At 46.4% G+C, this 27,079-nt stretch overlaps 1 protein-coding gene across 1 annotated transcript in view; it reads right to left on the bottom strand.

Moving 5' to 3' along the window:
- The window catches only part of STK32C (serine/threonine kinase 32C), a 276,484-nt gene that overhangs the window by 24,130 nt on the left and 225,275 nt on the right, over nucleotides 1–27,079 (bottom strand). The window contains exons 5-8 of the mRNA XM_083149453.1: nucleotides 24,611–24,648; nucleotides 23,053–23,142; nucleotides 14,216–14,319; nucleotides 13,730–13,846 (exon numbers count right to left, since the gene is read on the bottom strand). Of these exons, the coding sequence (XP_083005579.1) occupies nucleotides 13,730–13,846; nucleotides 14,216–14,319; nucleotides 23,053–23,142; nucleotides 24,611–24,648 (349 nt within the window). The remainder of the gene's footprint in view (nucleotides 1–13,729; nucleotides 13,847–14,215; nucleotides 14,320–23,052; nucleotides 23,143–24,610; nucleotides 24,649–27,079) is intronic.

The raw sequence follows: 27,079 nt of genomic DNA, 5'->3' as shown, positions 1-27,079 counted from the left end.
CCCATGCTCTGTGCTGCTCCTCCTCCCCCAGCAGCATGTCACAGCCGGGGATGTCTTTCCAGCTGCAGGGGGGGGGGGGAGGGGGGATGCCAGGGACTGCTGCAGAGCCCAGGAGATGACGGAGGCCTCCGTCACTGCACCGCAATGCTAGCCGCATATGTTAGTATATATGCGCTAGCATCCCGGCGGGGGCGTGGCAAGGGGCGGCGATGTATGTTAATACATCCCGCCCGATACATTTTACATCTGCCCCACCTGCAGTGCACATGGTTTTGCATATTTTGAGAACAAATTTGTAATGTGATCAGATCTGAATAAGGGCCTATGACCCCTAGGTAAAAATCACATTTCAGACAAAAGGTAAAAATTTTCTCCCTGCAAAAAGATTTTACAGCAATAGGAGTCAGGTCTTCAAATATTTTTAATGAGCCACATTTTGCACTGTGCAGTGGACTTCAGCAGGAAAGTGCAGTTCTAGATGTAAGCTGAACAGTTCCATAAGCATAGGCAGAATGACAAATGTAATACAGATGCTAATGATCTGTCCCCAAGGTACCCTAAAAAATTATGCCTCACTACTGCTGCTGTCCTCATTGCGATCTCAAATCACGGAACATGAAGGCTACAGCAACACATTTGAAGGATCATCGGCTATGTTGCGGTCATGCCGCTGGTAAAGCCTGGCCGGGACCTTGTTCTTTTTCCTTGCCCACTCACTCCTACTGCATTGACAATGTCACCTCTTGTCATGTCAGTTGTTACAGACAGCACCCTACTACCCCATGGGGAAGTACAATGCCAATGATTTTGCTATGTGTTCGGGGTCCTGTTAATTTGGCACTGGTCTTATGCCTGTCCTAACCCCCAGCGCTGTAAGGACAGGATTGGCGATGTGCTATGTGTGTGGGGATGGATGGATAAGATAGAGAAGAGAGAGGCTGATAGGAGGAAGGTGGTGGTATTAGAGACAGATATGAGATAGAGGACCAGATGTATCAAGCTTGAAAAAGTGATGGAAAATTATAAACAGCCAGCCAATCAGCACCTATCTGCCATGACACAGGCTGGGTTTGAAGAATGACAGGTAGGATCTGATTGGCTGGTTGTTTATCACTCTCCACTTGATCACTTTTCAAAGTTTGACCTGGCCCAGAGTGATAGGAGACTAGTGAGGGGGACATAGATGAGATGGTGGTATTTAGGAAGGTGAGGGGGACAGAGATGAGAGACGAAGACTAGAGTGGGATGACAGGGACATAGTTGACGGGAAGACGGGAACAGAGAGAGGACGGGAGTTGAGGAGGATATAGATGAGAGACAGGACAATGGCAGGGGATGATAACTAGTGACCACGTGTATGATGGATCCATATTACTGTTCTTTACATATCCCCCTTGGGGTATTTCTTGAACCCTATTACTGTATATATATTTTTTACCACTAGGTGGCTCTGATGAGAGACTGCAATAATTAAAGTACTATTGTACAAGTAAGCTCACAGTAATAACTGTTGTTTCCTGAACTGTAGTATATATTTTTACCACTAGATGACACTAATGGATTATTCAATTTCCAAAACAGAGCAATTAAAAATACACGAGATGGGTGACATATTGTTATCCAGTTGGTGTTTTACGTACCTCATTGGTCACAATATTGGTCAGAAAGTGCTTTCTAAACGATATTGTGACCAATACCATCCAGTGTGTAAGCTGTGCATCGTTAACGACCCCCTCCGTCGTCCAAGCATGTTCAGACGAGGGAGGACATCGATGACCATCGTTCTCCAACCACGGTCTCGTGTACGGTATCGGCAAGTGTGTATCTACTTGCTGAAGCAGGTACTCCCCGCCAGGTCCCGCCACCGCCAATATCCACATCAGCGGGGTCAGCGTAGTCCAGGGCTGGGCAATTGCGGCCCTCCAGATGTTGATGAACTACACATCCCAGCATGCCTTGCATCAGTTTCAGCATGGCCACATAGCAAAACTAATGCAAAGCATCCTGGGATGTGTAGTTCATCAACATCTGGAGGGTCGCAATTGCCCAGCCCTGGCGTAGTCTATACGGCCTTTAAGTTACCTAGTGGGAAGTGCAGACCCTGATCCCAAGTTTTGCATATCACATTTAAAGTAGAGATGAGCGGGTCAGGTTCTCCGGGATCCGACAGATCCGAATATCACGATCCGAGTCTGGATCCGAGCCGGGAGAAAACGAGGCAAAACGAGGCAAAACGTCATCATCGCGCTGTCGGATTCTCGCAGGATCTGGATTCTATATAAGACGCACGCACGCCCCGCCATCTTTACTCCAGCATAGGAGAGGGAAGAGGGTGGTTGTGCTCTGTGCTGTGTGCTGTGCTATAATAATAATATATTATTTTGCTGCTGCTCACTCGATTAGGGTCTGCAGGGGCTGCTGTACACAAGTCCAGTGTACAGGGGCTGCAGTGGGCAGTGTACAAGGGGCTGTACAGGGGCTGTACAGGGGCTGTGTTCAGTGTGACAGGGCTTGTGTCCAGTGTGACAGGGCCTGTGTACAGTGTGACAGGGTCTGTGTCCAGTGTGACAGGGTTTGTGTCCAGTGTACCGGGGTTGTGTCCAGTGTACAGGGGTTTTGTCCAGCGTACAGGGGCTGTGTCCAGTGTACAGGGGCTGTGTCCAGTGTACAGGGGCTGTGTCCAGTGTACAGGGGTTGTGTCCAGTGTACATGAGCTGTGTCCAGTGTCCAGGGGCTGTGTCCAGTGTACAGGAGCTGTGTCCAGTGTCCAGGGGCTGTGTCCAGTGTACAGGGGTTGTGTCCAGTGTGACAGGGCCTGTATCCAGTGTGACAGGGCTGTGTCCAGTGTACAGGGGCTGTGTCCAGTGTACAGGGGCTGTGTACAGGGGTTGTGTGTGTCCAGTGTACAGGGGCTGTGTCCAGTGTACAGGGGCTGTGTACAGGGGTTGTGTCCAGTGTACAGGGGCAGTGTCCAGTGTACAGGGGCTGGCTGTGTACAGGGGTTGTGTGTGTCCAGTGTACAGGGGCTGTGTCCAGTGTACAGGGGCTGTGTACAGGGGTTGTGTGTGTCCAGTGTACAGGGGCTGTGTCCAGTGTACAGGGGCTGTGTACAGGGGTTGTGTCCAGTGTACAGGGGCAGTGTCCAGTGTACAGGGGCTGTGTACAGGGGTTGTGTGTGTCCAGTGTACAGGGGCTGTGTCCAGTGTACAGGGGCTGTGTCCAGTGTACAGGGGCTGTGTACAGGGGTTGTGTGTGTCCAGTGTACAGGGGTTGTGTCCAGTGTACAGGGGCAGTGTCCAGTGTACAGGGGCTGTGTCCAGTGTACAGGGGCTGTGTACAGGGGTTGTGTCCAGTGTACAGGGGCAGTGTCCAGTGTACAGGGGCTGTGTACAGGGGTTCTGTGTGTCCAGTGTACAGGGTCTGTGTCCAGTGTACAGGGGCTGTGTACAGGGGTTGTGTGTGTCCAGGGCTGCCAAGAGAAATCCTGGGCCCCGGTACAACAGCGTCACGGGGCCCCCCTGGAGTGGCGAGCAACAGAAAAGAGGTGTGGCCATTAAAGGATATAGGGGTGTGTACCACACCATATACCCTTTATGCAACACAATAGTAGACCCCTTATACTTGCCCCTTACACATTATGCTACACAAAATTCAAATCGATTACTTGCCGCCCCGTTCGTATGCAGCAGTGTGGACAGAAGCGTGGGGTGGTTGATGTGGGTTGCGCCCATGGGAGTAAGGGGTCGTGGCCACGGATGGGCAGATAGCGGCAAGGTCCCTGCGGAGGATGGGAACTAGGTAATAGCTCCCATCCTCTGCAAGGACCCCACTGCTGTCTGCCCATCCGTCACAGGGACCCTCTGCCCCCCTGCGCTGCCCAGACCCCTATGCCATACAGCAGGGGAGGCCAGCCCACGGCTCCTCTCTCCAAGATCTGTGGCTGGCACGATCATCCCCATTTGAAGCGCCGCCTCTGGAGTATAAGGATCCCAAGCTCACACACGCAGCAGGGAAAGCGGCAACAGTTCTTTCAACCTACTTGCAGTATCGCCGAGCTGAGCTGCCGGTATCTGCTGTGTCCCCCAAAGCTACAGATCTGGCGCCAAGAGCAGCTGCATTGTGATGGCCAGCGGTATGTGCACCTGGAGGGAGAGGGGGGATTGTGTCCATTAAACCTCTTTAATCTCATGTGATCCTGGGCAGTATGGTCCCACCCAGATCGCATTCCATATATGATCCGTCATAAATGGGCCCCATGTAGCCTGTTCCCTTCACACACATTGGAGGTCATTCTGATTGACCACAAAGCTGCAAAATTTGCAGCTTTGCGGGTCATCTAAATACCTCAGATTTCACGCTTGCGAACGGATGTTTTACATCATCATCGATTTGCAGCTTGTGTGCAGGGCAGTGCGGTCGCCGACCATCAAATGATTTCTCAAGCGCTCGCAGATCTAAGTCAGTCTCTGCTGTCTTAGATCTGTGGCGCTCCTGTACCAGAAGAGGGTGGGCAGCTGACATCCGGTGACATCAGCTGCCCTCCCCCGGCACCCACGTCATGGGAGTTCCCATCGGCGCAACCCATATCCACCACCCCACGCTTCCGTCCACACTGCTGCATGCGATCGGGGCGGCAAATAATCGGTTTGCCGCGCCCGCTCACACAAAGTGGCTGCACATGCACAACATCGCTCCCCTGTGTGAACGTGCGGGGGAGCGAACCAACCTGAATGAGGGCCATAGCCTGTTACACACACACATAGCCTGTTCCTTCACACATACAGTACATAGCCTGTCACACACACACACATATACATACATAGCCTGTTACACACACACACACACACATATACATACATAGCCTGTTACACACACATATACATACATAGCCTGTCTCACACACACACACACACACACAAACACACATATATATATACATACATAGCCTGTTCCTTCACACATACAGTACATAGCCTGTCACACACACACACACACACACACACACACACATATACATACATAGCCTGTTACACACACACACACACACACACATATATACATACATAGCCTGTTACACACACATATACATACATAGCCTGTCACACACACACACACACACACACACACACACATACATACATACATACATACATACATACATACATAGCCTGTTACACACACATATACATACATAGCCTGTCTCACACACACACACACACACACACACATATATATATATACATACATAGCCTGTTCCTTCACATATACAGTACATAGCCTGTCACACACACACACACACATATACATACATAGCCTGTTACACACACACACACACACATATATACATACATAGCCTGTTACACACACATATACATACATAGCCTGTCACACACACACACACACACACACACACACACATACATACATACATACATACATAGCCTGTTACACACACATATACATACATAGCCTGTTACACACATACACACATATATACATACATACTAAGCCTGTTACACACACACACACACACACACACACACACATAGCCTGTCACACACACACACACACACACACACACACACATATACAAAGCCTGTTACACACACACATATACATACATAGCCTGTTACACAAACACATATACATACATAGCCTGTTACACACACACACACACACACACACACATAGCCTGTTACACACACACACATAGCCTGTTACACACACACACACACACACACACACATATATACATACACAGCCTGTTCCTTCACACATACAGAACATAGCCTGTAACACACACACACATAGCCTGTTACACACACACACACACACACATATATATATATACAAAGCCTGTTACACACACACACACACACACACACACACACATAGCCTGTTACACACACACACACACACACATATAGACATACATAGCCTGTTACACACACACACACACACACACACACATAGCCTGTTACACACACATATATACATACACAGCCTGTTACACACACACATATACATACATACAAAGCCTGTTACACACACACACATAGCCTTTTACACACACACACACACACACACACACATACATACATACATAGCCTGTTACACACACACACACACACACACACACACACACATAGCCTGTTACACACACACACACACACATAGCCTGTCACACACACACATATATACATACACAGCCTGTTACACACACACACACACACACACACATATACAAAGCCTGTTACACACACACATACCCTGTTACACACACACACACACACATATATATATACATATATACAAAGCCTGTTACACACACAGCCTGTTACACACACACACACCCTGTTACACACACATATATACATACATACACAGCCTGTTACACACACACACACACACACACACACACACACGCTTTTTGTCTGTTCCCCCTGTCCATAGCCATGCATTGTGGGCGGCATTACCTTTTGAACCAGGAACTTGGAGCAGGAGCAGGAGCAGGACAGCCATCGCTGACCGGGCTTAGGCAAATTCGGGGGCGTGGCCTAATCGCGGACCCGTGGCCACGCCCCCCCTTTAAAAAATCGTGTTTTTTGTTTTTTTTGTGTGTGTGTCGGGAACCGGGCCCCCCTGGCAGGCCCGGGCCCAGGTAAAATGTACCCGCCCCCCCTGCCTCTCGGCGGCCCTGTGTGTGTCCAGTGTACAGGGGCTGTGTCCAGTGTACAGGGGCTGTGTACAGGGGTTGTGTCCAGTGTACAGGGGCAGTGTCCAGTGTACAGGGGCTGTGTACAGGGGTTGTGTGTGTCCAGTGTACAGGGGCTGTGTCCAGTGTATAGGGGCTGTGTCCAGTGTACAGGGGCTGTGTACAGGGGTTGTGTGTGTCCAGTGTACAGGGGTTGTGTCCAGTGTACAGGGGCAGTGTCCAGTGTACAGGGGCTGTGTCCAGTGTACAGGGGCTGTGTACAGGGGTTGTGTCCAGTGTACAGGGGCAGTGTCCAGTGTACAGGGGCTGTGTACAGCATACCCTCCAACATCTGAAGGGCAGAAATCGGTACACATCCAAAAAAGGGGGCGTGGCCATGGGTCATTGACCACGCCCCCTTTCTGAATGTGTACTGGGCATTTTTTTATTGAATAATGTCAAATTACATTCATATAAATATTATATACCTGTGAGTGTATATATACACATTATACATTTGTATTGCTATAATGATGACATGAAAAAGATGTGCAGGTTTATTGTAATTTATTTAACAGAACTAGTGCAGAGTGGAGTAAAAAGTAAATATAAATCGGCAGTGAATGGGAAGGTATATGGGATGAGCGGCAGATAAAGTCTGTCTCTTGGAGCTGTTTAAGGGTAAACTGGCATCCCAGTCCCTTATGCTCAAGCTCCAAAGTGATACCTTAAGGTGTAAGGTCAACAGGTCCCCCGCAGATACTTCCGTGCCATCCCCTGGCGTTGTCTGTGCTGCTTCTGCCTCCTGCGTGCACTGCAGTCAGTGCGGGCAGGCAGCGTCCGTCCCCACAGACCTCTCAGTGGCAGAGGCGGCTTCCGGGTGGGCCGCAGCTTACCAATGACGTCACCCGGCGGCGTCCTGCTCCCGGAACTCAGTGTGCTCGACTCGGATGCCCGAGCAGACTTGGTTTGCTGGCACTGTACAGCTATGTTGTGTGATGCTCCTCCAAATCGGTACATCGGTACACATTGAATTTTGCCGGTACAGACCGCTAAAAAGCGGTACTGTACCGGCAGAATCGGTACAATTGGAGGGTATGGTACAGGGGTTGTATCCAGTGTACAGGGGCAGTGTCCAGTGTACAGGGGCTGTGTACAGGGGTTGTGTCCAGTGTCCAGGGGCAGTGTCCAGTGTGACGGCTGTGTCCAGTGTACAGGAGCTGTGTCCCGGGGCGGTGTCCAGAGGCTGTGTCCATTGTCCAGGGGATGTGTCCAGGGGCTGTATCCAGGGGCTGTGTCCAGGGTGACGGGCTTTGTCCAGTGTCCAGGTCCAGGGGCAGTGTCCAGTGTGACGGCTGTGTCCAGTGTACAGGAGCTGTGTCCAGAGGCTGTGTCCATTGTCCAGAGGCTGTGTCCAGGGGCTGTGTCCAGGGTAACGGGCTGTGTCCATTATCCAGGGGCTGTGTCCAGGGTGACGGGCTGTGTCCAGTGTCCAGGGGCAAGGTCCAGGGGCAGTGTCCAGTGTGACGGCTGTGTCCAGTGTACAGGAGCTGTGTCCAGAGGCTGTGTCCATTGTCCAGAGGCTGTGTCCAGGGGCAGTGTCCAGTGTGACGGCTGTGTCCAGTGTACAGGAGCTGTGTCCAGAGGCTGTGTCCATTGTCCAGAGGCTGTGTCCAGGGGCTGTGTCCAGGGTGACGGGCTGTGTCCATTGTCCAGGGGCTGTGTCCAGGGTGACGGGCTGTGTCCAGTGTCCAGGGGCAGTGTCCAGGGGCAGTGTCCAGTGTGACGGCTGTGTCCAGTGTACAGGAGCTGTGTCCAGGGGCGGTGTCCAGAGGCTGTGTCCAGTGTGACGGCTGTGTCCAGTGTACAGGAGCTGTGTCCAGAGGCTGTGTCCATTGTCCAGGGGCTGTGTCCAGGGTGACGGGCTGTGTCCAGTGTCCAGGGGCAGTGTCCAGGGGCAGTGTCCAGCGTCCAAGGGGCTGTGTCCAGTGTGACAGGCTGTGTCCAGTGTAAAGTAAGAAAAATAAATAAAAGTAATAAATGAAATAAAAACACATTTTTGGATGATGATGGAGGAGGAAATAGTGTGAGATCAGCAACCTGATAGAAGTGCTGAAGCTGCTACCACCAGTCATGACAAGGCCGATACCGCTTTGTATTTTTTGCTCTTTGGAGCATTTCTCTTTTTTTGGGGTAGTTTATTAAACTGCCACCCTGTCTGCCCCTGCAGTGCCGCTCTGCCAGGTTGGAAGTGTAAGGTCCACATGTACAGTATGTGATGCCCACTGCTGTCGCTTAGTCATCCAGCTACCTTGGTATACCCTTTTGGCCCAACTACAGTAAATGAAAACAATTTTGTAAGCTGTGAAGTGATCAAAATTGACTAGAAATGAGTGGAAACTAATGTTATTGAGGTTAATAATACTTTAGGGGCAAAAACAGGCCCAAATTCTGTTATTTTAGCCATTTTTAGCATTTTTCCAAAAAAATCCAGATCCAAAACCAAAACCCGCGAGGGTGGTTTTGCCAAAACCAATCCAGATCCAAAACACGAAGGGAGATCCAGATCCAAAACCCAAAAAAGTGCCCGCCGCTCATCTCTAATTTAAAGCCACTTTTGCCTTTAATAAAATCATCCCTTCATATGCCTGTAAATTCTAAGGCACAAATCACCATTCATCATCATACCTTCGTAGGTTCCCAAACGTTCTAGGATCACGGCGTCCTAAAGTATCTGCATTTTTATCACAGCATCCCAAGTAAAAAATTATTAAAATTATTAATGATTAAATGAAGAGAATTGTCCTTACTGTACTTGTTATCCTTAAGGGCCCCATACATCAGCAATTAATTGTGACAATTTTCAGATATGGAGATGATTGCCACAATTAATTTTAGATGTGTGGGCTCCCCCTTTTGGCAATCCCAATCAAAATCGCCAATCGATTGCTTAATCAGGTTTTTAAACATGTTTAATAATCTGGTATTATCTGCAGATCTTTTTTATATGTGTGGGCATTCCCAATTCGTCTTCTTCATCTATTTACATTATGAACAGCTGAAATGACAATCGATTGGGCAATTTCCAGATATGAAGATGCAATCTTTAGATGGAAAAATCTGCCGATCACTGAAATAAATCTGTGTGTGGGTAAATCAGATAGATTGTAAAATCCATTTATCCGGCCAAAAAATCCCTGGATCTGGAAATCCATTAATTGTGATTGCTGATGTATGGGGCCCATTAGGGTCGGTTATATGTTGGTGGAAAGGGTTTGACCACTTATTTTATGACTGGCAGCCACCAGCACTGGTTATGTCTTTCACCTTGACCATAAAAAAATTTGATTTGACCCAGGACCACCAACCCAGCCATGACTGGTTCCGGTTGATAAAGCTACAGGGGGAAATATACTAAGAAATACGAATAAGGCCGATGACTGCCTATGACCGGCATCGGCGGTAATATAAGGAAAAAACTATTTGTAAATAGGGCATATAATTACGAATCTGACATATTTACAGAATCATATTTTCCAGATGGCGGCTGTATTTTTGGTCATTTTTATTCATATTTGGTGGCTGCATATAGGGCCGCTAAATACAAATATGAATCGGCAGCCTGCATGGATCAGTCAGATCCGTGAAGGTTGCAGTGCGTAAAAATAGAATAATTAAATATTTTTACAAATAGCAATGCCCCCCCCCCCCTCCCGTACTTTGACTACGGGTCACCTGTATTTTGAGAACCAGCACCAGGCCCAACCAGCAGGGTAACGGCATAGCTGGGGGACACTTATTATATGAGGTCCTGCAGCAAAACCATTAAAAACCCCTGAGGGGAGTGGGGACCCCCTCAATAAAGGGGTCCCCTCCTCCACAATTAACACTGGACCCGGGGCTGTGCCCGGTGCCCCAAGGTTGGTGGGCACCGGGCTGATTACAGTGTAAAAAATACATTAAACCATTGTACATTGTTGTGGATCTACAAGTCCCTGCAAGCCTGCACCACATGGAGGGACTTGGAGAACCAAAAGTCGCAGCATGTGGGGCATTTAATGGGCTCACTGTTACTTGTAGTTCTAACGCAATGTAAATAGTTAAATAAAACACACACATGAAAAGTACAACTTTATTACATACAAAACCCATGCATACTGATACTTACCCACCTTGACCCGAAGAATCAGTCCCCTCCTCCAGTAGAATCCAAGTTCCGGAAGAAAATTATACTTACCCGCTCCTATGGCGTGGATCAGTCCTCTTCGTTCCAAAGTAGGCATTCCCAGACTGGAAAAACAAAAAATGGGCAGTACCTGAAGCCAGGATGGACCGGGAGAAGCACAGAATGTTATTGTTTACATTCTTCGCTTCTCACCCTGAAGAACGTGATGCGGCCAATCAGGTAGACATGAGTTTTTCATAAGTTTTTGTTGTCGATGTCAACAACTGTTGAAATGGACCCACAAATAGTGTAATACATACCCTCGCATGGCCCTGGCAAAGTCCCCAAAGTCCCCAACAGTCGGGATCCTGAAAGTCATTTACCCGACGTCGGGATCCCGACTGTTAAAACACACCGACAGACGGGTTCCCGACGGCCACCGGCTATTCTCCCTCGTGGGGGTCCATGACCCCCATAGAGGGAGAATAGAATAGGTGGCGAGCGTAGCAAGCCACCATGCCCGCAGCATGGCGAGCATAGCGAGCCCGCAAGGGGCTTTGTTGCGCTCGCCATGCTGTCTGAGTCCGGCCAGTCGGGCTAATGACTTCGGGATCCCGACTGTCAGAACCCTATACCAAACCCTCTGAAAAATGCTGGTCTAGATCCATTTACGTGTTTCTTAAACTGTATTACATATTTTTGGCCACTAGATGGCAGTGATGAGTTACAATTCACAATTGAATAAACCCCACATTCAAGATATAGTACATGCTAATTTTGTACAATATTTATGAAAGCTTTCTAGCCTCAACCATTGGGAACATACATCATTTTAAACCAATAAAGTATTTTCTGTCTTGCAGTAAAAAAATAAAAAATACTTTTACTAGGTTTGCAGGCAGAAATCAGTGTCACAGCAGGCTGCCAAAATACTGTATTTCATGCTTCAATCATATATTGTAAAACTAGTTATTTCAAGCTTTTAGAGAGCCCAATTTCACAGTAGTATAAGTTTTCAAACAGTGCCTGAAGTGTGTGCTTTATTAATGAAAGCCTGGCGAGAAACTGCATAAGATTGTATTGATTTTGAATGTCCAAATTCTCTTACTACAACGGAACCAGAAGGAAAGATGATTTTACTATTTCATTACATAAAGTGGTCATTTATTTTGTACATCAATTACCCGGAGGGAGCGACTATATTCAATAAGACCTGTTTTTTCAGCTAGGCGGAAAAAAAACAGGACTATTTTTCAACCCTATTGTATTCAATTGTGGGCGTTTTCAGAACTTTTTCTTTGTAATTTTCACCCATGTCTTTTACATTTGGGGGGGGAGCGAACGTGCAAATACGGCCACAGTCTCACCCAAAACAGGGGAAACCACGTGGATCGGCAGCTAATTTGCTTGTGCAAAATTTTTCACCTAATTGAATAGGGAGAATTGAAATTCACCAAAAAAACCTGTGAAAAGTGTATTTTTTTCATCCAGGCTAAAAATCATCCCCAACTGAATATGCCCCATTTAATATGAGCCAGATACTTGTAGGATGCACATGCCACAGTCCCCTGCCCCCCCTAATAACGGAATGTGGCCGGCATGTGGCGACATGATGAAGTAAATGGAATGATAGCAGTGGCATGAATAACAAGTGCTTGTAACTGCATAAGGAACGGTATATTGTCAGCCTGCAGATACAGTAGGTCATACTTATCTACTCTCCAAAAAGTTGCAGAAGAGTCACAAATTTTTTAGTTAGATTTGGAGAATACAACGAGAATCCTGGTGTCGTACATAGAGGCGGAGCTAAATGGAATAATTTTAGCTCTGCCCACTGACTGCAGGCCCACGAATCACATCCATTTCCCCTTGTTGGCCAAAGTGCATGAATTGCGCTATGACTTGTTTTTTTCTTCCCGTGAGCCACGATTTCAGGTTAGGGAACAGAAAGGGATGCGGTCATTTGGTCTACAGCATGATGGTCGACAGTCATTAGGTCGACACCATTAGGTCAACATGGGAAAAGGTTGACATGGTTCTGGGTCTAAAGGTCATTAGTTCGACAGGTCATTTGATCAAGGTCAAATGGTTGACATGGGGTTTTTCACTGTTTTTTTAGCCTACATGTGCCGACGGGTGGTATTTCATGCCCTCCACTAGGGCGTGGTGGAAGAATAAAATAGTGTGCCCATGTCGACTGTGTTGACATTCGGGTAAAAAAAACAGTGAAAAACCCCAGGTCGACCTAGACACTGTCGAACTAATGACCTGTCGAACTAATGACCTGTCGACCTAGTACCATGTCGACCTAGACCCATGTCTATGGAATTAGAAATGGCTCTGTCTGTGAGTGTGAGATGCTTGAAGGGGATTCTGTAGGAGAATGGAGTGGCAGTGGCAGAAGTGGAGCGGCATGTTCATTCATCCTCATTAAAATAACAATCATTAAAATATATATATATATATATATATATATATATATATATAGGGCCACATGTACTAAGCTTGAAAACTGATAAAATGGAGAGTGTTAAACCACCAGCCAATCAGCTGCTAACTGCCATGTCACTGGCTGTGTTTGACAAATGACAGGTAGGAGCTGATTGGTTGGTGGTTTATCACTCTCCATTTTATCATTTTCAAGGCTTAGTACATCTCGCCCATAGAGAGAGAGAGAGACAGCAAGGGGCAAATTTACCTATTGATGATAGCAACCAATCAGATTCTATCTATTATCTCCCAGAAGGTACTAAATAAATAAGAAGTTAAATCTGATTAGTTTCTATGGGCAACCTCCCATCTTCAATAGAACGCCCATCTACATTTACCCCTAAGAGAGAGAGAGAGAAAGAGAAATAAAAAACATCTACCTTCCGCAGAAGCGCGATCATCTCTTTCGACCAGACCGAGGAGTACTGAACAGTGATTGTGCTAAACAACTGGACAAGAGATTCCACCGGGTTACTTGAATGGATATCATAAGGCCTCTAAAACACAATAAATATACAATACAAAGCGTAAGTTATTTACTACTGTATAAATCATGGGAAAGTAAGTAACCCATTGCCCCGGCTTAGAACTCTGCTTTCTCGTAGCCCAATGGGGCAGATGTATTAAACCATACAAAGAGATAAATGGGAGGTTGATAAAGAGTGATAATCGTTTTTTGGGGAAATGACAGTTAGGGGCCAATTGGCTGGACAACGTTTATTTTTAAGGCTTAATACATCTGCTCCAATGTGCCTAAACCAATCAAGGTCTCTTCCCAGCCACAATCCACATAGACCTTGTTCCACACAAGGTCTATATGGATATTCCACACAAACGGACACCATAATAGACTCTAATGATATTACCCATCCACGTAGTAGTTCAAAGGACATAATTCCTAATGACCACCAGTCAACCTCGAACGAGTAGCCGGTTCCTCCATTGACGAAGGACTGAAATATTTCTGGGGCTGACATAAGAAAAAAAAACCTTATGGAAATGCATTAAGGATTATTTTGGTTAGTTGATACATAAACAACCACACAACACAAGCATTAAATACAATTTTTTCCAAAGTTAAATGTTGGATATCCAAAATGTATAAATGATCTAAACTAAAACGGTCTAAGAAGTCACTTATGCAGGGTTATAGTAGATCCTTATATGCCAATTTATAACCACACAGAAAAGCAGCTGCAGATTATGGGACTGATATTGATTTGATTACCTGGGCCTATCAGGAGGGCCCAGGTGTTATCACAGTGCACAAGATGCCAGGAAGACCATGGCTGCGCCCCCAGGATTGACTATGCCCCAATACTACCGTAGCACCAAGGTTCTGCCAGATGTTCCATATTTATCTGGGCCTGGGTTTCTTGGAGTGGTCCAGGTCAATGCACTCCCCATACATGACAGCCAGCAGCCACAGCCTCTGCTTCCAGCACAGCACATGCTGTGCTCTGGGCTGCAATAGGGCCAGGGATGCTGGATGGGAGGTGGGGCCTTAGCACTCATTATGCCTCCTCCCAAGATCGACCCTGAATGAGAGGCAATAGCGCGGGTTTGCGACACTTTGCGGGGCATGAAAAATATTTCCTACGCTTGTTTTTTTCAAGGGGTGTGGCTAAACCACCATGCATTACCGGGGCCCAGAAATCCTTTCTGCAACCCTGCATCTGTGAACAAATCTGAGTCAGATGCATCTTAGTTCCTTCTCGTTGATGGCTGAATCAATGTCACGATTCCGTACACCCAGTAGAAGTGCCCCGTAAGTGTGCCATGGGACTGAGTTACGACTATTCTGAATTGAGTGTACTCTTTTCTGTTGCACGCACCAAGCATGAGGTTGATGCAAGTGCCATTACTAGTAATGTTACCTGCTCTTGAGGCCGGAACTCTGGGGGCGGGACTGTTGCATAGAGAGGAGTCTGACGGAAGTCAGGCGGTTGGGGACATCTGATCGCTGAAGCTGCGGCCACACTACGTCTGACTGAATGTGCAGATATGTACAATCTGGTAGGTATAGCCAGACCGCCATAAAATTACATATTCTATTTATATTCGTGCATTCAACTCCTCCCCCACCTCCTGCTCGTCTAATGCTGTTTTTGCCTTTCATCCATAATTCATACAGTAGTTGTCATTATCTGTAAAATCCTGCCCCACTCACACCGTCTACCACTACCCCCCTCCTCCCACATATTTGTTTTGCGCTTTATTCGTTTTAGAGGAAGTCAGAAATTTGACAGAATATGACATCAATATTAGATAATGAAGCCAGGCTGAAAGCAGTCCGTTCCTCCATACTGACAGCGTGAAATGTAATTAAAAGTCATTTACGAAGCCCAAAGGGCCAGTGCCCGACGTTGTGCATCTATTTCTGTGTAAATCTGTCTGTCTATATGAACAGTGCATGGACTGGCACACCAAGGGGGACTGTACAAGAGTTTTCTTCTTCTTGCAGTGGGAAGGAGGGGGGTGCACAGTTACATAAGTATGCCCATCTAGGTTTGTTGAATTTCACCAAATGAGAGCTGATCATTGATGTTCACCGATCGGATCGGCAAAAAGGCAAAAAAGGGGAACCATCAGACAGATGTTTGGTCTGCATAAGTTGAGGGGTAGATGTATGAAGCAGTGATAAGGGAGGAGTAGTGAGCCAGAGGAGAAGTGGCCCATGGCAACCAATCAGCTGCTCTTTATAATTTAATATTATGCAAATTACAGATGTTACCTCAGTGCTGATTGGTTGCCATGGGCCACTTCTCCTCTGGCTTACTTCTCCTCCCTTATCAATGCTTCATACATCTAATGACCTGTTGACCTAAAGCCATTTTGACCTTGACCCATGTCGACCTAATGGTGTCCACCCAATGCTTGTAGACCCATTCCGCAAGCAGATGTGGGACTGCATTTGTGATGGCAGACTGTAGAAAGTCCAATGCACTGAAATGTGGAGCCTGATTCTGAGAAGTGGCCATATATATATATATATATATATATATATATATATATATGTATATATACAGGGGTCACAGGTGGGCAATCCACTTGGTAAAACACAGTCCCTGTGCCAGGCACATAAAGGTTGATAATAAAAAGCACTTACCCCCACAATGTGAGGAATGGAGTCGGCACACGGAGTTGAAGACTGCCTGTGAGCAGTTGAAACGGCTGTCGGGTAATACAGCTGTTACTGTCTACATTATGCTGACTTATTAAATCACCTATTCTTCAACTCCGCGTGCCGGCTCCATTCCTCACATCGTGGGGGGTAAGTGCTTTATATATATTAGTTGCTGTGTGCGGCATTAATTATGTATTTATAGCTGCATTCATCTACTGTATACGGTTGTCCACTGTGCCTCCATCCATTCACTGGTGAAAGCAGTAGTCATCATCTTCAATACTTGGCACCAGCCGTATACTTGGAGCAAGAGATAGGGCTGAAGATGCAAAGATCACTGCAGATGAATAACTCTGAACAGCCTGCAATTTTGTTAATACGCTCCCAATTGCTGGCCAGTCACAGTCAATAATTCAGAAGGGATGGGATATTGCTAGCGGTGCACCACAGAGAATGTCAATGAAAACAGAAGTCTTTATTGATATGTATTAAAATAAACTGGCAAACATTTGCAAGTATTAAAAGGGTGAAAGAGGAACAAATATAAAGGACGTGATGTAATGCATTGCGTCCAATGGCTGTGCGGGATGCCAGCCAAACGCTGAGTTTTTTTTAAAGGTGCAGTCAATTACAAGGCCAAACCATGGGCCCTTATTCTGGTTGGTGCGGTAATATCCGCGTGCGTTCGTACCGCCGATGTTTTGTGTCTGCGCATGTGCAGAGGCGTCTCTGCGCATGTGCGAGCGGGGCGTACGGCCAAATTCCGCATGAAATGTGAACACTCCGAACAGGGGGTGGAGAGGGGCGTGAAGGGCTATTTGGGCTCATTACCATATGCATATGCCCCGCGTTTCATGGGCGTTCCCATGCAAACGCTGGGCGTACGTATGGTAATGCGGCCGTGACGCACGTGTAGGGGGCGGACATATGACATCGCCGGATGTCAGCTGCCCGCCCAGATCTCTGCTTTTGCACGGAAAAATGTCCGTGTGGTCTGAGGTTGCGGGAGCTGGTGGACCACTCGGTCCTGCATTCGATGGTCTGCGACCATCGAATGATGGGGGAGGTTCCCTGAGATGGAGGAGGCGTATTCCATGAAAAATACACGTGCGGTCTGTTCGGCCAGCTTCTTATCGCATACGGATGGAGTTGGCGATCCGTATGGAAGGCGGGGTTTCGCACGCACGGTCCTGGCCGCATATTCGGATCCGGCCGCACCGATCAGAATAAGGGCCCATGTCTTGTAAGTGACTACCCCTTTAAAAACAAACCACTGAGTTTGGTTGGCATCCCACACGGCCACTGGACTCGCAACCCGTAGGGCTAACTGTAATAGGGTGTGAGAATCAGAAAATGGGAGATTTTGGGAGAGTTTTCCCATTTTTTTAAAAGTGCTAATCAATTACATGGCAAAATCAACCTAGTTTTTCAGTGTAAATGATTGCCGCCTTAAAAAAAATGGGAAAAACTCTCCCAAAATCTTTGATTTTCTGATTCTTACACCCTATTACATTTGGCCCATAGTGTGGTATCCAGTTAGCTGGTATAATTTACCGCAGATAATTGACTTACCCCGGGCTATCCTATTAGCCAGCACTTATCAGGGATTTTGTTTCCTCTGCCTCAGGCAGGTAAAACTGAACACCAATAAATACACTTTTCCATGATTACTGCTGCGGAAACACATGGGCTTTTTGCAGATTCGGTGTTATTTTGCGTAAAAAAAGGGTAAATTCTTGTGAAAATGGGCTTTCTTGGATAATCCAATAATGACCATCGATCAAAAATTGTGAGCAGAGGCTATGGTTTTATTCCCACGAAAAAATTCCATGGCTTATAGGACACCACCCCCCCCCCTCATATTGATACATAAAGGAAAAACTAGTTGGTACACATCAACTGTAGATGACAGCTATAGATATGGTTTAATATAATCCGCTATTTAGGCCATATTAGCACATGAGCATCTACGTTCTTTGGTATATTTAGAAAATTGTATCAGTGACGGAGTAATAACCATCAGTTGAATGATAGTATAATGGTACAATTACTGTATGATTTAAAGATCTTTATCAGTCATTGATTTGCATTCCACATCTATTATTGGAGACAAGCGGATTAAGGTGTTACAGTATGTAACAATTTTCTGGAAAATTATGTCTTTTTAATGTCTGAATGGTGTTATGACCTAAGTACCATAGTACCAAACATTAGTCTAAATGTTGCTAATCTATGTACTGATATATTATTATAAGCAGTGTTATTATAATGAGTAAAAAGTTCTAATAATTTATATTTAACTCTAAGGGTCAAATGTAATGCCGCCCGAATTCGGCGACCGTGCCAATGCGGGTTGAACTCGGATGTTTTTTTTTAAAGGGGTAATCACATACAAAGCATGTTTTGCCTTGTAAGTGATTGCCCCCTTAAAAATACGTCAGAGTTTGGACGGCATTCCGCATACCATTGGTGGGTGGAGGTGTGAGCTCAGCAATGGTTTAGGACATCCAACGTATTGGCAGTCAGGCTGCACACCACTTTTGAAGTCCTTTTCCATATAGTGCAGCTCCTCTACTGTGGAATGGCAGTTGCCCAAGGGGGACAGGAGTGTAAGGGCCACCCCCAATTATACCAATACAAATGAATAAACCCAGAAGCACTGTCTTTTTTTGTAGCCGAGGAACTGGCTTCTTCATCCAACTCCGTTCCTTTTTCCATTAACCGGTATCTATCTCGGAATGAAAATAGAGAAACAAATGGAGGTGTCGCATTAATATACACATGGGCTAAATGTAATTATTGGGTATGAGAATCAGAAAGTGAAGATTTTGGGAGCATTTTCCCATCTTTTTAAAGTGGCAATCTCACACAATGGTCCATACAGTTGAAGCCCTCACAATGGTCCGCCACCGCCTCGACGCAGATCTGCAGAAGTCAAGATCTGCGATTTTTGCAGATTCAAGTGAGTCGGGCCCAAGGTATCTGAAGCAGCTTTGATTCCTTACTGTGATCTGTACATGAAAGACTTGTGGCAGTACTTACAGACTACCCAGTGGCATCTTTATAATGGGTGCAATGTATGTAGTGCATATGGGGCCCTGAGTCCTATGGGGGCCCACACCACACACACTGCATACTTACTCTCCGGAGTCCCACAATGAAGGCAGCGCTGCCGAATTGCCTGAAAAATTCTAAAGGTCTGCGCACAGGGGCGGATTAAGGTCTGTGGGGGCCCTGGACAACAAAATTATGGAGGCCCCCACAGACACCACCCCCCCTTCCCCCCCGCAGACACATTTCCTCCCCCCATTCCCCCCCGGAACCAGACCCCACATCACCCATACCCCTGCCGGGCACCAGACCCCACATCACCCATACCCCTGCCGGGCACCAGACCCCACGTCACCCATACCACACCCAGCAGCCCGGAACCAGACCCCCCCCCCCCGCAGACACATCCCCCCTTGGTACCTGCACAGCACTGTGGGTCCCTGCAGTGGTCTGAGCAGTTAGCGCCGTGGTGCCTGCAGTGTATGGGAAGTTAGCGGCGGGGTTCCGGCAGCAGATGGGAACTAGTAGCGGTATTGGCTACTATTTCCCATCCGCTGCAGGGACCCTGCCGCTGACTTCCCATCTGTGGCAGGGACCCTGTCGCTGACCGCCCAGACCGCTGCAGGGACCCCCTGACCGTCTGCGCTGCGCCAGCCCGCCGATCCCACTGCCCAAGACTGGAGCGACAGGAGCCCCACACCGGCAGCAGTGCCTGTGTGGGGGCCCCTTATGTGTGGGGGCCCAGGGGCGACCACCCCTGTCGCCCCATGCTTAATCCGCCACTCAGATCCTATTGCGCTGGGCAGCAGGACGCTGCTCCCAGCAGAGAGGAGGGGGCCGGAAGAGACTACATACGGGCCTCCTCCTCTCTTAAAGTGCTGCTGAGTCTACTCTATCTGAACTCATGCTCGGCCGAGCTTTCAGTTTTATGACTCCAACTCTATAGAACTCTTTTCAAAAATAGGCTCAAGACTTATTTACTTCTCACTGTTAGTTTGTTTTGTATTTTGTGCTGTAAATGCAAATGTTTGAGTCCTATTAGGAGAAAAGTGCTATACAGTATAAGTAACATTATTATTATTATTATTAAGGTCAGTAGTTATTTGTCATTGAGGTTATGTCTCACTTAGATGTTAAAAGCTACAATCACCTCGAGAGTAGCGGCATCTCCCCCGTGATGTAATTGTATAATTAGGAATAATATCCCATGTAAGAGCCACCCGGGGAATAATATGGGAATAATTATTCAGATAGTGTGATAATATTTCCACACCCCACAGAGCGAGATGATTATATACAGCGAACTCTACGTCTGGACTGAAACTAACTATTCCCTAGGGGGGCTCACTGTGTAGTTCCACATGAATGGGAGGAAGTGGTTACTGATTCCGTTCTGGTAATTGTAATAGATGTAACATTGTCAAATTAACTTTGAGTGCAAGAAAAAGTCTACAGCCAGCGGCAATATATATATATATATATATATATATATATATATATATAGAAAACCATCTAGCCGGCACTCTTCCAATAATAGACCCGGTGCCCACCGATTCCCCGGTGACCAAGACAGGGGAGCTGTATACGATACCACTTGTAGGTGTCACTCAGGCCAATAAACAGACAGAAACGGTAGTAGCGTTATCAACGTTTCATTTGTATCCTGATGAAATTTGCGTTCCGCAAATGAAACGTTGATAACGCTACTACCGTTTCTGTCTGTTTATTGGCCTGAGTGACACCTACAAGTGGTATCGTATATATATATATATAGAGGTGAACGGACCGGCACTCTCCCTTCTGATGCAGCGGCCCTGGTGCCTTACCAAGGCAGTGGATAGAGAGACAAAGAAGGAGGCACTCCAGGGACTTGGAAAAATGAAAAAAAGTGTATTACACTGCATGTATTTTGCAGTGTTATACACTTTTTTTTTTCATTTTTCCAAGTCCCTGGAGTGCCTCCTTCTTTGTCTCTATCTCTCTCCCTCTCTCTCTCTCTCTCTCTCTCAATATATATATATGTGTTATTATCGCAGCTTTGTACTGTACATGGGATATCATTATTATTTATAATGATATGATTATATCACATCGGAGACAACGCTACTGTCATAGAGACTCCAGTGCCAGCATCTATGACGTGAGCAACAAACTGAATGGCAAATTAACCACTGACCTAAAGCTGGGTGCACACTATCCGATTTTTCTAAACGACATGGACGATCATAATATTGTTAATGATATCATCATGCGTATCGTTCAGTGTGTACCGAGTAGATCGTCAACGATGCGCCCTCCCGTGAATCGTTAATGATATGCCCGATCGTTTGAACATGCAGTGCAATCTGACGATATCATCAGTGACTGCATACTCAGCAGGGGCCCTTGTGACGGCACTGAGCGATATCGCTAACGATGTTGTTCAGTGTTCATCTGCGGGTCGTCCATTAATGATATCGACGGTGCCGCATATCATTCAGTGTGTACGGACCTTTAACAACCTTTACAGATGGTCTTTCTGAGGTGTCAATCAATGATCGATAAAGTTCTTCAATTTGTATTGAAATGTATTTAACAGATATTACTGAAGTTCTGTAATATTAACACTTCACATTAAAATAACATATAAAAAATATTAATGCAATGTTATAGTCCAGATGATACTTGATGTTTGTACTGGAATTTCTCCTTACAATATACTATCATCCAACTGATGGTTATACAACAGCTCCATCAGTCATATACAATATTGCTGTATATCACTGATGCAGTGAAAAGATATAGGGTCAGATGCACTAAGCTTCATACAGTGGAGAGGGATACCAGCCAATCAGCTCATAACTGACATCAGGGGCGGATTGGCCCACTGGGAAACCAGGTAATTTCCCGGTGGGCCGGCCCAAAAAGTCATTAAAAGGGGCCGGCCGTGCTCCCCCATGGGCTGGCTGTGACGCGGGCAGCGGCGCAGCACTTTGCCCAACTCCAAAATGGCCGCGGGAGGGCTGCTGCGCATGCGCGCACAGCACCTCCCAGGCTCCTGTTCCCAGCAACAGCAGGTGAGCCGTACAGTATGCCGTCCTTTTGATTGGCCTTGAACTAGTTCTATATAATGATAAATTAATCTGGTTGGTTGCTAAGGGCAACTTTTTCATGTACCCACTCTTTAGAAGGCTTTATAATCCCCCGCAGAGAGGGGCTTAAATGAGGTCCTATAGCCTTCACGAGGGCCACAAATGACCATTAATCTCAGTAATAACTTACAATACATTAAGTGGGAGATACAATTAGCAGCAATGTTCCAGCCAGAGATATAAGTGGTCCCGGAGAAGTGGTGGGACTCATTCCCCCTCCTATTAGAGCATGGGCCAGTGCTGGGGTAATTTAATACCGGCCTAAGTACAGTAAGTATACCCTAGGTAGCAGATGCTATCATTTCATTTAATATACCTGCAGGAATATGTTAGAAGAACCGTAGTAAAAGAGATTTGGGACATTTGCACAATGGCTACAATGTGCCGTACTTACCCATGTATGGTTTGGTTCCGGCAAGTGCAGTAGCTCTTTCACCGTCTTTGATTATCGTGGCAACGTTGAAGTCGGTGAGATGAGTGTGGCCTGAGGAACAGGAAAGAAGAATAAGTTCTCAGCCAAGAAAGAAGGACTCTCGCTATGCAAACACCCAATTCACTATTCATGGCGCCCTCGCACGAGCTACAGGGTAATGCCATAGAAATGCTGATTGATGCAAGACTAAATGAAAGCAAACCGGAAAGGCGTCCAGGGAATCCATTCAATTGGAAAAAAGAAAAGCGGAATGAATGTGCTCCTCAGATAAACAGATCAGACATTTACAATGTGTTTCTTATATACAAATAGTGTTGCTGTGTGTAACTCTGTGATGTGAATCGGAGCTGGGCTTCAGACCCACACTATTGCCTTACTGTTACCCATTATATTCAGATCAACTGTATGTACAATAAAGGCTGCTTCAGCTGTACATTGATACAGCTGTCTATGTGGGATACATGCAGATGACCAGTGGTTGGGAATCCCCCTGCCCACCCAAACACTCCTACACGCAGGCTAAACCTAACCCCCCTCTAAGTACCTAACCCACTGCCGCGGCCTCATGTCTATCTAATGGATCATTGGATAGACATGAACTAGGTCAATAAGCATTAGATTGACACCACTACGCCGACATGCTTGAAGGTGGACATGACTGAATGTTGACATGGGTTAGGTTGACAGGGTCATTAGTTCGACATGGGGCTTTTTACTTTTTTTTGTCCCGAATGTCGACACAATCGACATGGACACTGAAACGTAACACCACGCCCCCTCGCATGGCCCACTGCGCTCGCCATGCTTCGGGCACGGTGCCTCGCTATGCTCGGCACATTATTTTATTCTCCAACCACACCCTAGTGCAGGGATGGGGAACCTTTGGTCCTACAGCTGTTGTTGAACTGCACATCCCAGCATGCCCTGCTATAGATGTGTAGTTCAACAACAGCTGGAGGGCTGAAGGTTCCCCATCCCTGCCCTAGAGGACTGTAGGGCATGAAATACCGCCTGTTGGCAAACCCAATGTTGACCTTTTGTCTGCCGACTTTCCCCATGTCGACCTAATGTTTGTGTCGACCTAATGCCCTGTCGACATTCAGTCATATCAACCTTCCTACATGGCGACCTTCAGTCGTGTCAAACTTCATGCATGTCGACCTAGTGGTGTCGCCCTAGTGACCATATCCCCTGTACTTATATCATCTTTGTGAATTTTTGAGAGAAGTCATTAGCCCAAGTTACCCTTCATTCACACCCACTGTCCCAATTTTCATCAGTTAGTCCTGATTTTATCTTACAGCATGGGGCATTTCTGTCCCGCAGTGTCCCAATAGTCAACTCGAAAATGACTGAAAACATGATTGCAGGCCAAGCGCATCGATTCATTCCCTCATTTAAATAAAACAATTAGAGACACAAGCAAGACTCCTCATAATTAATATGCATGCGGTAATAAGATGCCTCGCAGTATCACCGGAGAGCATGTAAAACAAGACGGGGGCTTTTGTCTGCTGACCTTGTTCATCAAGAAGGATGTTGTCTGGTTTCACGTCTCTGCAACATATTAAAATAAATGTGATCCGTTAGTGTTTAACATATCACATGGCCACTGTCTCATTAGCACCCTGTGTGCAAGCAACATACTCTTATTCCACTACATTAACTGTAAAGATCATTAAACAGCAACTTACTCACATTAAGATCATAATCTTGTATTTAACGCGCAGCTGGGTTATCAGAACAATCTGTTTTATTGTAAATGACTGCACTAAGTGTTTCTATTGATGCTTTCTTATTCTTTCCTTATCCCCGGGATTTTTAATTAAGACAAAGTCACAAGTCCCATCAAGAACCAATCAGCATCGGTCGTGTTACAGACCATGCATCACATCCATGATGGAATACATTGCTCCTCTGATCAGATACATACCAGCATTAATAACACAAAGTATGCACCTAGAAATGTTTTTAGAATCCAAAGGACAGCTCTCTTAATAGGAGCTGTCCTTCGCGATAGAAGAACTTTTGGGGTTAGGACCTTGACTCCTTTCTTCGCATGTGCAGAATGACGCACAACCCTGCAGGGGATGCTGGGAGGGATCCAATTGGATCCCTTTCAGTAGGAACGCAAAAAAGAAGCTTCTGTTGAGTAAGGCCATCTAAAGATGGCCTTACCCACCAGCTTGGTACATATGGAAATGTGGCCAGCCCAAGAGTTTTGGTTGCATTTTGCTGGCATATTAAATCCTGCACTGTGTTTGACAAAAACAAAAAACAGGAAATGATTGTAGTCAAAATCGAAAAGAAATGGAATGGTCACCAGCCGAATTCGATCTTCATTCGATGCTGATGCGCGTTCCCATTTTGTCTATATCGAATCGAAAGATAGACTGTGCAGGCAAGACTATATCGATAGGAAGTTGATTAGGCCAAATCTAAAGGACATCTAAAGGATATCGAATCGAATCTAAAGGGGTCTACATACTGTTCAATTTCCTTTCTATCAGATTTCAATTAGCTGTCCTTCAGATTTTCCCTATTCGATATAGTCTTGCCTGCAGCCTATTCGATATAGACTTTCTATAAGATTTCGATTAGATTTTCCTTTAGATTTCCTTTAGATTTTACCTATTTTTTCTATTCGATACAGACAAAATGGGAGCGTGCATGGAATCAAGATCGAACACGGCCGTTCGAATTCGATTTGATTTCGATTCTGACTATATAAGCAAAATCGGTACTTATGTAGTAACTGGGCTGCCGATTTTGAAATCGGGTCCATCGCATCGCATCGCACCCGACCATATCGCATGCGATGCGATGCGATGGACCCGATTTTTCCATAGGATTCAATGTTAAAATGGACTGAGTCCATTTTAACATGGAATTCAATGGGAAAAGGGGTCCTTTTCATACCCCTACTATCCAAGTGGGCATGGAGTTGGATATAAACCTGTGGCGAGCGTAGCGAGCCACCGAGCCCGAAGCGTGGCGAGCGTAGCGAGCCCCGCGAGGGGACACAGAATACCGTCCCCTCGCGGGGCTCGCTTCGCTCGCCACGCTTCGGGCTCGGTGGCTCGCTACGCTCGCCACAGGTTTATATCCAACTCCATGCCCACTTGGATAGTAGGGGTATGAAAAGGACCCCTTTGTCCCATTGAATTCCATGTTAAAATGGACTCAGTCCATTTTAACATTGAATCCTATGGAAAAATCGGGTCATCGCATCGCATCGCATCGCATGGTCGTATGCGATGCGATGCGATATCGCATCGCATCGCATCTGATTGTATGCCTTAACTTAAGGCATACAATCAAAAAATCGGCAGCCCAGATACTACATAAGTACCGCAAAATCAAATGGAAAGTTAGTCAAAATCAAACTGTGTGTACCCCCATAAAATATTGTAAATAAGTTGAATAGGCACAATCTAAAGGACATCTAAAGAAAATCTAAACGAAATCTAAAAAAAAAAGTAAACCACTGCAGGGTTTAACACGGACCCGCCACCACCGGCCATTACAAATGTGTGTCGTTGCTAGAGTAGCTACAATTGATTGGCTGGCTGGCTGTGCAATCAGGGAAAGGTGGCTTCTCACCATTCCCAGTGGTAAATTTACTAAAGCTTCTAAAAATGAAAAGAGGTAATGTTGCCCATAGCAACCAATCAGATTGTGTTTATCATTTTCTAGGATGCAATAGGGAAATGATAGATCTCCTTTTTAGAAGCTTCAGCTTTTACGCTTGATCAGGAATTTTGGGGCCCAGGAGTAATTTCCAGTCTGCCGCCCCCCCCCCCCCCTTCCCCCATCCACACTTGACTTACCGTAACTCGGCTCCTGCTCCCACATCTCCTCTTCAACTGAGCTCCAGCCCGGAGGTCCCGGAGAGCAGGCTTCTTCAACTCAGGATACCAGCGGCCAATTAAAATGATGTACCGGCTGATGAGCCAATCAGAGCTAGCGTACCAGCAGCTGCTCTGAT

This window comes from Crinia signifera, chromosome 6, assembly GCF_055691185.1.
Source record: "Crinia signifera chromosome 6, ASM5569118v1, whole genome shotgun sequence".
NCBI classification, from domain to species: Eukaryota; Metazoa; Chordata; class Amphibia; order Anura; family Myobatrachidae; genus Crinia; species Crinia signifera.
Note: the sequence above shows the minus strand (reverse complement) of the source record. Positions and strands in the feature narration are given on the sequence as shown.